This window comes from Marmota monax, unplaced genomic scaffold (genome assembly GCF_021218885.2).
Source record: "Marmota monax isolate L192 unplaced genomic scaffold, Marmota_monax_Labrador192_F-V1.1 WCK01_AAM20220418_F8-fsc00027, whole genome shotgun sequence".
In the NCBI taxonomy this organism is placed as follows: domain Eukaryota; kingdom Metazoa; phylum Chordata; class Mammalia; order Rodentia; family Sciuridae; genus Marmota; species Marmota monax.
Genome location: NW_026694617.1, coordinates 2145342 through 2158230, shown reverse-complemented (window position 1 = coordinate 2158230; position 12889 = coordinate 2145342). Strand labels below are relative to the sequence as shown.

Below are 12889 nucleotides of genomic sequence, written 5' to 3'. Positions count from 1 at the left end.
GCTCCGTGTATACCTCTGCATGCTGCTTATGTTTTAATTGGTTTGGTCTAAATTGATTTTATTAGTTAAAAAAAATTCCAGGGCTTAAGTTATTACCAGCTCATTTAGCAAAAGAAAAGCTGTTAAGAAAACGTGTTTTTAAAATTATATTTTAAAACAAATTCTATTTTAACCTAACATTCTATATGTTGCTACACCAGTTACAACCTGAATTGAGTACTATATCAGAAGATGGGAAAGAATACCAGCTGAGGATAGAGAGTACAATTCCTATTGTTTGTTCTGAATTTAGTGAGCTTGATCAAGAATGCAAAATCTCATTAAAGCTGAAAACTGTTGATCAAGGTAATATACTAAGTTCATTTGATTTTGTTATTAGATTTCAAATGGTAACTGATGCTTTTTCTTCTCTAGGAAAAGTACCTGGAATATACTCATCTTCTAAATTATACTGCATGTTTACATCAAATTATAGCTGAATCATATTAATACTGCTGGATCAAATTGATGATTGCCAAAGCAAATCCTAGTTATTCTTCTTGGGATCAAAGCATACGTTTAAAATAATAGTGAACAATCTCCTATTTGTAGTCATCTTCCTACACCCTTTCTTTTCCTTCCTTCTCCTTCTAATTTTCATTCTGCTTCTCATTCTCTTACTTGTTCCTTTCTTTGCTTTATTTTCAGAGATTGAAGGACAAACTGTTCTTTTAAGATTTTCCAAATCATCCTCAATGAGGGAGGTGTGATAAGTTATACTAAAAGTTCAGGTTATGAAACATGGATCTCATAACACACGCTTCACACTTCTTAATGTAAGATAAGTTTGTGGATCTTTAAATTCTTCCATTTAAATTGCTAATTCTGCAAATGTCATATTGCAAGGTCACATATACGTCACTGTGACAGCCATATAAAGAGAATGGAAACCCACTCATAGTGTTGACAAGATGGAATATCAGAGGAGAAACCATGAAGAGCAGTTGTTGGGTTGATTGAGTTCTCTTCCCCCTTAAGTCTCTGATCAAATCAAGTAAGAGATATATAGACCTAACCTATAAGAGAGATTACAGTTCTGTTACATACCACATGCTGTTTTAGCCAGCTTTTCACTGCTATAACTGAAAGACTGACAAGAACAATTTTAGAGGAGGAAAAGTTTGGGGGGGGCTCATATTTTCAGGGGTCTCACTTACTAAAGGTGGCTGGCCCCATTGTTCTGGACCCAAGATAGGCAGAACATCATGGCAGAAGGGCAAGGCAGAGGAAAGCAGGTCAGGATCTGGCCACCAAGAACAGAAAGAAGGGGACTTCCTCTCACCTAGGATAAATGTCTACCTCAGAAGCATGCTCCAATGACTCACCTCCTTCAGCCACACCTTACCTGCCTGCAGTGACCACCCAATTGACTTTTCTCAGGATATTAATGCACTGATTAGGTTAGAACTAGCATAACATAATTATTTCACCTCTATTTTTTTTATACCAGGGATTGAACCCAGGAGTGCTCAAATACTGAGCTATATCTCCAACCATTTTTTTTCATTTTACATATTTTTTATTTTTTTAAGTTGTAGATGATACAATCTTTATTTATTTCTTTTTATGTGGTGCTGAGGATCGAACCCAGTGCCTCATGTGTGTGAAGCAGGCATTCTACCACTGAGCTACAACCCCAGCCCCTTTCATTTTATATTTTAAGACAGGGTCTATCAGGGTTGCTTAGGGTCTCACCAAGATGCTGAGGCTGGCTTTCATCTTGAAATTCTCCTGCCTCAGCCTCCTGAGAAGCTGGGATTACAGGCATGTGCCACCTTGCCTGGCTTCTACCTCTAAACTTTCTTATACTGTCACACATGAGTTTTTGGGAGACAACTAATATCTAAACCATAATACATACCTTTTATAGTACAAAAGTACAATGCATATTTTTGTAGGTCTTAATGTCCATGTTCAAAAGGATAAAAAGGCCACACAGTATAATGGGGTCAGAGACAATCTCATGAGAATGTGCATCCAAGAAAAAATATGGGTAAGGAGATAGAGAAATTAAGAGATGTCTTCCTAAGATATTTGACAGTTAAAAAGGCTTGATTAATGCCCAGCTACTAACCCAGATTTCAGGAGCACCATGAGCAACATTATATTTTAATTACAGCCTAGAAATATGGAAAAATGGTCTTTTGCTCAGACATTTAGACATAGTTCTACTTCAAGCTACCTTTTGAATACATAATAGGAAAATGTTACTACAATTTATGGGCAAAATAGAATACAATGCTATTATTGTTTTTCAAAATTGTATTGGACAATTTTCCTTCATTTATAAGAATACCTTAAAATATATTTGCATGCTCTCAAGTCTTTTAATAAAGCAGGCATTGCCAGTGTAAAGATAGCCTTAAATATATTTCCTACATGTTAGAAGTTGTGTGCTCTTATCCTTTGTTAAAAATTCTCCCTGCCCTCCTTCTCTTTGTATCTTTTTCTGTCTTCTCGCTCTTTCTCCTTGTGGAAAATTTCTGGATTTCATTTTGGATATTCCTCTTCTTAGGTATTTAAGTGCATTTCTATTAAATCTCTACTTTCATAGGGAATATGTTGGTGTCTCAGTGAATTTCTACATAGACAGCGTTGATTTTTCTCAGGCTTAAGAGAAGGATGTTCAGCCCTCTCATATCATAAACTAGGCAGGTGAGATTATTGGCAGTGACCACCATTGGTCATTGTATTCAAGTCCCAAATACCCCATATTCACCTTAGGAAGCCAGTTAAGAGTTTGGGTATTTCCTTTTTTTTATGTGTATGAGAAAAGTTTATATTTCTCGGAAAAGCACATAAAAGAAATTTTTCCTGAATTTTGACTCCAATGCAGTGTACCTGTGCCTAACCATTATAATTCCATTCCTGAATAATTTGTGTGGGAGAAAAGATAAGAGTTTTTAAATTATTTCTTCCTCCTTCATTCCTAGAAGGACTTTATAATCATTAATTGTATATAAAAAATACTATGTTTTTGCCAGTTTTAAGGGGGAAATCCTTTTTTTTTTTGGTCTAGTTATACAAATTTTTTATTCTTTGCTACCATTTCCTTTTTAAATTCGTTTCTTGGGCTAAAGCTGTAGTTCAGTGTTAGAGTGCTTGTCTAGCACATTTGAAGCAATGGGTTCAATCTTCAGCACCACATAAAAATAAGTAAATAAAAGTATAAAAAAGAAATCTTTTTGCATTCTTTGTTACCTAGGTGAGGGAGTTTGTGAATGTATTGGCACATTTGAGAGGCAAAGGGAGATAGTTTACTATGGGTCTGGGGTTGGCTTTTCATTTGTGTTGACTTTACTATTTCTTAAGATGATGAACCCTATATAAATAATTAAATCTATTACTATAATCTCCAGTGTATGAGACATGAAGAAATGCCCTAAAATTTATTATAGAACAATCTGGACATGGGGTGCAGTTGTTAGATAGAAAAAGAAATAAAATTATGTGTCTTGGTACTATAATTATGACTTTTTTAAAAGAAAGACAACTTTTGCTTATTGCTTTTTTACATCTTGTTAGACAGTTTTTAGCACATAATAATTGCATATGTACAGTGTACATTGTACATATACTTATACTTGAAGTATACATACATGTACTTCAAAACATGTAAATAAAATATATTGATCAAATCAAAGTTATTTATATCTTCATCTCTATCATTACTTTGTTATTTATTGTTTTTAAATTTTATCTGGGAGCATATGGATTGGTAACTTGGTTGAAAATAAATAGTAATGTATATGTATGTACAAATATATGTATATTTTCAAGTTTATCAATTATCTGTAAAAATCAGGTAGATTCAATAACTTTTTTTTCTTATTCTAACTAGGATCCCAGTCTTGTGGTTATACATGATATGGAGATTCATTGTGGCATATTCATAGATGTACATAGGAAAGTTGTGTCAGATTCATTCCACTGTATTTCCAATTTGTTTTAACTTAGATGAAAATTTCAAAAATATTTTTTTAAGAAAGAGAAAATGCTTTAAGAGTAATCACTCTATTTAATGTTTCATATGTATATACTGTTGGGAAAATTATCAACTTTTTTATTATTAAATAGGTAAAGAACACCCTGGCGTAAACTTGGCACTGTCTTCCTGCAATGTGGACCTCCACCAGACAACATCCTGTGCCAACGGCACCTATGGCCAAGCTTCCCTGTATTACATCGCTGTCTCAGATTTTTCACAAGATGGAGACAGAGTTACGAACATTGTTGTAGAACCTATAGTGAATAAGGATTTCCTGTGGAACAGCTATATTCCAGACAGCATCCAGGTTGACAAATTTAAAATAATCTTTATAATTTAAACTTAAAATGATATGTGTATTTTATCACTGTATCTTGTAAATTTTAATTTTAAAGTTATTGATAATTATGAGTTTTAAATTATTCCATTTTCAATATGTAAGACAAGAATTAATGAAAAATCCATTGCAGTTGTGATGAGTAATTGTCACTGAATACCAATAATAATATTTATCAAAAATATCTTTGTTTTTAAGATCAGAGTCAAGGATGTCCCAACAGCTTACTGCTATTCGTTTACTGATCCACATATAATTACCTTTGATGGCAGGTAATTTCCTAAAAGTCTTTTCTTTTAATGGTTGTTGTTTGTTTTGGTTTCACTGTTGTTTTGTTTTAACCAGCATTCTGTTCAATCATTTCTTAGTCCTGTTCACTGGAAAATTAGAAAAGAAAGTCATGTTTTGCCATCACTGATTTGTTTGAACATACTAATTTATTTGTGTATAATTTTTTTAAGTCTATTGTGTATGTATATATGGTTATAGTTGTTAGCCTTAATTTGTAGAAATGAAGTTTATGAAAAATGCAAGTTATCATTTTGTTTGCCATGTATTTGTTTTTAATAATTTCATTATTTGCATCAGAGATGTTTACTGTGATATTTATTGTGATATACTGTTTTGAATTTATATATAATGAAATAATCTTTAAGTTTTAGGAAAATAACTAACACACTAGAATTTTTAAAGAACAAATCAGCTTTAATTTATAATGAGAATACTCATGGAAAAAACAATTACAACTTCATAAAAGCCTGAATATTTAACTCTAGAATTTAAGTAAATTGAGCAAGATGACCAAAAACAAATAATCTAAGTCACACTGCTATTAATATCTGCATAGCAAAATTTAAACTCAGTGATACTATTCTGAGGGATATCATATCCTTAAGGAAAATAATACTGTATTGTTGATTCAAAATTCTCATCCTGATGCTTGGTAATTTTTTCTTTTAATTTTTAAAAATTGTAATGTGATCATTTCCAGTAAAGTCATTCAATATGAAAAATAGACGTAGAATCCTTCAGTAAAAATGATACTCCACAGATCTGAGCAAGAATTGAGAAATTGTTGGAACTTATCTCTCATGCAAGAATTTCTTCTATGGTTATAATTGAAATCTTAGAATTTTGGTGGGAAAAAAATCAAGAAATGGTGATGTATTTAATCTGACTTAATTCAACAAGATTAATTGTGCAGCAGCTTGGTGACAAGCCATGTTCTAAGTGTTGGGGGATGTGACAGTGAACAAGAGATTATCATTCCCTCATAGAGCCAACCTCTGAACAGAGGAAAAGAGATATTAACGCAATCAGGAAATAAAGTATGTCGTGTGTCTGAGGAAGAGACATGCCATGAAGAAAACTAAATCAGGTGGAAAGGGAAGGCTGGAAGTAGGGTTAGTAATTTATATTAAAATAGACTGGTTATGGAAAGCCATTTTGATGGTAATGTGAACAAATACTTGAAGACCAGAGAGACAGCAAGTGCATGCCACTAGGAAGGCCTCCCTCCTCTAGGAGCAAAGCCTCTCTGGGGTGATGAAAGGGAAGAAAAGAGTAGTGAGAGAGATACAGGTGTTTCATTCAGTGCATACAAACAAATGCTCATGACCCAAAAAGGTGCTGAAAATCTTGATTTCTCATTCTAACATCAAAATATGGAAAGCCTGTAAATAAATGTAATACATAGTTAGTTTATAACATACTATTGTGATGTTTTATAACCAACTCTTAATGCAGTTCACTTTTGTTAATGATAGGGTATATGATAATTTCAAGACTGGAACATTTGTACTTTACAAGAGTACAACACGTGATTTTGAAGTCCATGTGCGTCAATGGGACTGCGGAAGCCTTCACTACCCTGCGTCATGTAACTGTGGGTTTGTGGCCAAAGAAGGAGGAGATGTCGTTACTTTCGATATGTGCAGTGGTCAGCTACATGAATTACGACCATATTTATTTGTAAAGAGCCAAGATGCATCCAGCAATATCAAGATAAGTGAATCTTATTTAGGACGAAAAGTCACAGTATGTATGATTTTGTGGTATTAAAAATAGTTTCCCTTTTTCTCATTTTGAATAAACTATACATCTCTGTTAAATTAGGAGCTATCATATTTTTATTTTTATTTTATTTTTTAGTTGTAGATGGACACAATGTCTTTGTTTTATTTATTTATTTATTTTTGTATGTGGTGCTGAGGATTGAACCCAGTGCCTCATGCATGTGAGGTGAGTACTCGGCCACTGAGCTATAACCCCAGCCCAGGAGCTATAATTTTTAAATATTGGTTTGCTATCAAGAAGATATGCTATCAAGAAGATAGCATTTGGATTAACTATGATCTCAAAATGAATGTTTTTGCACCTACCACACACAAGTAAAGATGATTAGAAACACTGTCAAACTTAAATTGATTTATTTAACATTTCAGTATCACAATTTTGTGCATTATTCATAAAAACTATTTTTACAGTATCCATTAAATGGCATATTAGATGACAGACATAATTAAAAATAAATATTTAGTAGTTAACCAACTTTTCAAGTGAATTGAACATGTTACTGCTTTAGGGATGGGCTAGTAGATAAGTGGAAAAGAATAGAAATCAGGAAACATTCTCAATATTATATATATTCACCAACACTTTTTAAATATAATATTTCATGTCTGTGAGCTAACAATTTGTATCTTAAGGTCGTGTTCATTTTCCTTTCATATTTCAATAAAATAAATTCCAGGTAAGTATAATTCAAATTTAAATAAAAGTGTTTGTAAATATGTTCTTATGATATTTATTGAAGAGAACAATAACTTTTAAGATAACATTATATATTTTTATTCCATCATCAAAAACCAAAATGCCAATAAAGAATTTGGGAAAATATTTGCTATATACAATCAGTTATATAAAAAATATATCTCTAAGGTATACTCACCATTTTATTGAGCAAATATTACAAAATGATAATTCAAAAAGAACATTAACATGTCCAAAAGTACAAGTAACCAATGGAGATATAACAATGTTAAGAACATTAGTCATCAAATAAAAAAAAATGCTGATCAAACATCTCTCAAAAAATACTGTCAAGAGTAGTGATGGTAGAAACAGTCTTTCTGGAGGGCATATATATTAATACAATCTGAACTTCTCTATATTCAGAGACTATTTTACAAATATTTTGCTTCTGGAAATTGATTGCAATCTCTTTTGCTAAGAGGGAAACCTTGCAATTAATCAGTAATCAATGAGAGGGTTCAGGAATATGTATTCTGTGGCATTCAGTATTGGCACTCTGGCATCACTGCTGGAAACCCAACTCCTGCAGCTGGCGGGTATATGGAAAGAAGCACTGAACCTAAGCAGGGTGCAGCAGCAGAAGCAGAGGGAGGCCACTTTGTTGAAGGAGCTCTAGACCTCATGGATGATGTGAAGCATGAGGGTGACCAGAACCACAGTTTTTTGGTGTGAACTAGGAAGGCAGTGGGAACCATGATGGTCATGTGAACCATGAGGGCAAAGGTGGCAACTGGGAGCCCGGGTGGCAGCAGTTGGAGGAGCTGGTGGTTCCACAGCCCCTGTGCATGGAACCACAAATCCAGCTTGTCACTTTACATTGTGGCAGCTGCAGGGACTGGAAAGCTGTCTCCAAGAGACTCCATATCTGATGTCTCACAAGCTGTATTTGCTATTGTGCAAAAGTTTGCTCCTGATTCTATCAAAACCATTTGTCTCCCTGGAAATATTTGGACCTGACAGGTTTTGAATACAGTTCCACAAATCTTCCTGTGCTTCCAAGCCTCCAGTAAGCTTCTCCAGTAAGACATCTTGCATCTTTCTATGCTAATAACTCATGTATGAGCAGATGTATGAGCAGGAGCACAGGGAGCCGCAGCTGCAGCTGCAGGCAGGGGATAACCTGCAGCAGAGAGTGCCTGCTAGCTAGTGACTATTAACATCATCCCTCTGCCACTCAGGTGCCCATGCAAGTCCTTAATCTCTGAGTTCCTGTCTAGTGGACTTCCAATGAATCCAAAGGATTCCTCTCACACAGGACACATTTCATGGTGACTAAGTCCCTTGGCTTTTGATTTAAATGGTATGGTGGTTTGAGTGTATGTATCCTTCCAAAATTCCTGTTGAAATTTGGACTTCATTGCAACAGTACTGAGAGGACCAGGAAGCTCCAACCTCATGGATGGGATGTGTACCTTTAGATAAGAAGACTTGTCTGTATGCACAAAACCCTAGCACTAAATCCACACAGAAGTCTATTTATTAAGCATGATGTGCTGGTGTACATCTGCAGTCTTAGCTACTCAGGATACTGAAACAGGAGGATCACATGTTTAAGGCAATTTAACTTATCCCTGTCTCAAAGTAAAAGGGGCTGGGGATACATCTCAGTGGTAAAGCACTTCCCTATCATGTGAGAGGCTCTAGGTTCAATCACCAGTGCCACAACAACAAAGGCTTGGAATAGTCAACCTTCTATCCCTTCTACCATGTGAAGACACAGCAAAAAAAAAGAACATCTTCAAAGGAGAAAGTCAGCTCTCTCCACACATTGAATCTCCTGGCACCTTGACCTTGAGTTTTCCAGCCTCCAGAAATTCAATAAATCAATTTCTGTTGTTAATAAATTACTCAGCTTAAAGTATTTTGTTATAGCAGCATTAAGGGACCTAGGCATCTTGGAACACCTTATTTCTTCTTCTGTGGGAAGGATACGTATGCTGGCCATAGGACTCTTGGTTGTCCTTTATCACTTGAGAATATATCAACCCACTACCTCTGAGTTCCTGGATTTCTAATGAGAAGTCTCATAAGGACCTCACAGGGAAATTATGATGAAATCCCCCTACCTCTGAGCCCCATAAGTTTAATGATGTCCCTGTGGTATCTTAGGGAACAGAGCATTCTGTCATAGTACCACAACCCAAGTAAAGTGCTGCCGTCCTTTTAATATCAGTCATTCAGAGTTGAAAGAGGAATTGAATACATTAATTGTGAATATGAAAAGGTGCTGAATAACCAAAAATTATTACAAATTTTTAGATTCTAACTGAAAAAGCTATTGAACCCCCCTACATATTTTAATTTCTAAACAAGAAAATATCATTCTCCATAACCTGCTGTTATGCTGTGGATATAAGGTATGGTATCCCCCAAAAGCTTATGCGTAAGAAAATGCAGAAATATTCAGAGGTTAAATGATTAGATTATCAGAACTGTTACCTAATTCGTGGATTAATCCATTTGATAGATTAATTATTTGAAAGGACTACTGTACTTGATAGCTATAGGCAGATAGGGTGTGGCTGGAGGAAGTGTAGGTCACTGGGAGCTTCCTTTGGGGTTTAGTATTTTTGTCCTTGGCACCTTGCTCTCTCTGCTTCCCAGCTGCCATGCCCTGAGCAGCCCCATGGTGGGACTGCAGCCTGTACCAAAGACAACATTCAGGACAGACCAAAAGCAGGTGACTAGGTGGATTTCTGCTTGTAGCCTATGAATATGCTGTTGCATGCCATGTTGCTATTGGCTGTCCCAAAAAACACACCCTGAATTCAGGAACAAAGTGGCTCCAATGAAAGTGGACAGTTGAGTCAGACAAAAACCAAAAGGGACAGATCCCACAGGATCTCACTTACGTGGAACAGCTGCAGGAGGGAGATGTGCAGACTGTTTCAGGCTTGTCCATACCAATTCCAGTCACAGGGGCATCTGGAGAAGGAGTGGACCCCTCTGCCTCCACCTGTCCCCCCTCTCCTGTTCTTTTCTGTTCTTTCTCCCATGTTGCTGCAGAAGTAGGAATGATTCTTAATAAATTTGTTTCTTACAAATCTTAAACTAAAATTAATGCTCCTAGAGAAAAAAAAAAGTGTTTAACTAAAACTCTACAATGATGTACACAATAAAACACATTGTAGTCATGAAAATGCTAGAGTAGGCTATGCTTACAGACAGGCAAAGACATTCATGAAATATAGAAAAGACTTTTGAAGAATTTGCACCAAGATCTTAGCATTAGCCATTAACATCTTCCCTCTGCCACTTGGGTAGAAATATAAATTTTGTTTGTGTTTGAAATCATTTTGTGTAATGAACGCATACTAGTTTTGTAAAAAGAAAAGCTCATTTTAGATTAAAAAAAAACTAAAAGGGGAACAAGGATCAGAGAAGTAAACACTGATGTTATACCTTTGTTGACTCTTAGAAGAGATAGTTTTTCCTCATGTACATCCAAGTGACTGGTCTGGGACAGGTGCTATTCCTGTAACAGAGAGAGGTACTCACAGTTAGATGACACAGGCTGTTAGTCATTCAATAAATACCTCTTGTTCTGATTGCCAACCCCCCAGGCAACCTTTGGTTTTAATGTGGTTTCTATTTGCCAGCTTGTGGCAAGAGAATGCTAATTGGCCACAGGAATATCCACTCCTTCCGAATTATATTAATCTGTGTAAATTAATTATTTGTGAGTCTAATTCCATATTAAATAACTATTATCAGAAGCATAACTTGGTTGGTCAAAGTCATAGCTCAGTGGTAGAACAGTCGCAAGTCCCTGGTTTCAATCCCCAGCACCAAAAAAAAAAAAGGAAAAATATATAAGTAAATAAACATTACCATTACTTGGTAAATGTTGTGTTTAAGATTTATAACTGTTTTCATTATATATCATATTTTGGTTTAAATTGTTTAAGGAAAGAAGTCACAAATAATATATATCAATAAAAATCAGTAAGTGTTCAAATTCTAAATCAGAAAAAAATGCAAAAATTTATTATTTTAAAATAAAGCAATAAAAAAGAAGTTGTCCCCTGGGGAAAAAAATCAAAAAGGCCAACCTTGAACAGTTTACTTATTTTTTCCCTGAGGACCACACTGAGGATATCCACCAGGAGTTTGTCCCCTAGTATTTTATTCTGTTTATATGGGAGAAGTGCCTGAGTTTGCTTCTTATTTCTTAAATAACACTTTTTTCTTAATCTGTATTGAATATGGCTTTCACATCTTATGTTTATGTGTTGGTTTCAGATTTCATTTTCTTCTGGAGCATTTATTCGTGCTGACTTGAGTGAATGGGGCATGAGTTTAACCATTAGGGCATCCAGTTCAGATTACAAAAACACTTTAGGACTCTGTGGAACCTTTGATGAGAACCCAGAAAATGATTTCCATGATAAAAATGGGATAAAAATTGACCAACATTTTAATAATTGTGCTGCTTTTATTAATGAATGGAGGTAAGAAACTAATTTTCATTTGTGATTGTATTAATATTAGACTTAAATGTGAAGAGTCTCTCGCTTTGACAACACATTCCTGGGGAAAATGTTCTGGTTCAAATAACTTTCGTTTTATGTTTTTAATCTGGAAGGATTTTACCAGGGAGAAGCATGTTTGACAAGATGCCAATTTCTCAGACTTTGCCTGCAAAACTATCCTATTGTAGCTGCTCAATGGATACCGCCTCCAGGTACCCGTTTTCTAATCATCTGGATGGTGTTCCTCAACCAGAAATTGCTTCAGGTTGCAAAGACCTCAAACATGTCAGATTCTCTTCTTTGATACCAGAACTAGATGTCACCTCTGAATATATTAATTCAGAAGCTCTGGTTGGGATGATAAACAAGCATACATCTAGAGAAGAAAATAATTTGAATTTCTTACTGCAAGGAAAGAAGTACATAGACCTCACAAAACGGGACGTACATTTACAATATCCTGGGAATGAAAAACAAGATGCACCAAAATATTCAGACAAGGAGAAACATAAGCAGGACCAGGGTCGCCACAGACAACAAATGAGGTGGAATCCACAAAACAGATGGAAACGGCAACATTTCAATGAGTTTCCTCCTTTGTTTGCTTTCCAAAGTCTCAGCCAGACCAACCTGGAACAGTTTACTTATTTTTTCCCTGAGGACCACACTGAGGATATCCACCAAGAGTTTGTCCCCCAGTGGCCCACACCCTCTGGCCTTACCCAGGACAGCAGCCTGAAACTCTGTCAGCACACTCTAGCCAATTCCAGCATAGGCAGGCTCTGTTTTGACTTTCTTGGTAAAAGACTAGACCATGTTGTAGATATGTGTGTTAAGGACATTCTGTTGAAAGATGATGTTAGCTGGGCAGAAGCAGGTGTGGCCCTTCTAGAAAATGAATGTGAAAAGAGGATTTTGGAAGAGGGGAAATATAACACAAAAGAATATGGCAAGTCAACTGAAGACATTCTCTTGGTATTAAAATGTCCCAATTTATGCAGTGGCAATGGGCAGTGTATGGATTGGGGGTGTGCATGTCTCCCAGGCTTCAGCTCCTATGACTGCAGTGATTGGTATGGTAAGTAAACACTCTTAAACTTTAATGTTGTGCAGGAAATTTGATTATGAAAATATATTTGTTCTTTTTTGACTTAATTATCTTAGGGCTTGTGAAGATCCTATAGTGATAAAAGACACATAATTTCCCCAAAGTGTTTCATCTCATTCAGAGAAAAGTTG

General features: G+C 35.4%; 1 protein-coding gene across 1 annotated transcript in view; it reads left to right on the top strand.

Annotated features, from left to right (window-relative positions):
* Positions 1-12889, top strand: part of Vwde (von Willebrand factor D and EGF domains) — a 71574-nt gene that overhangs the window by 30488 nt on the left and 28197 nt on the right. The window contains exons 7-12 of the mRNA XM_046422421.2: positions 201-345; positions 4117-4334; positions 4563-4636; positions 6131-6401; positions 11421-11629; positions 11764-12728. Coding sequence (XP_046278377.2) covers positions 201-345; positions 4117-4334; positions 4563-4636; positions 6131-6401; positions 11421-11629; positions 11764-12728 — 1882 coding nt within the window. The remainder of the gene's footprint in view (positions 1-200; positions 346-4116; positions 4335-4562; positions 4637-6130; positions 6402-11420; positions 11630-11763; positions 12729-12889) is intronic.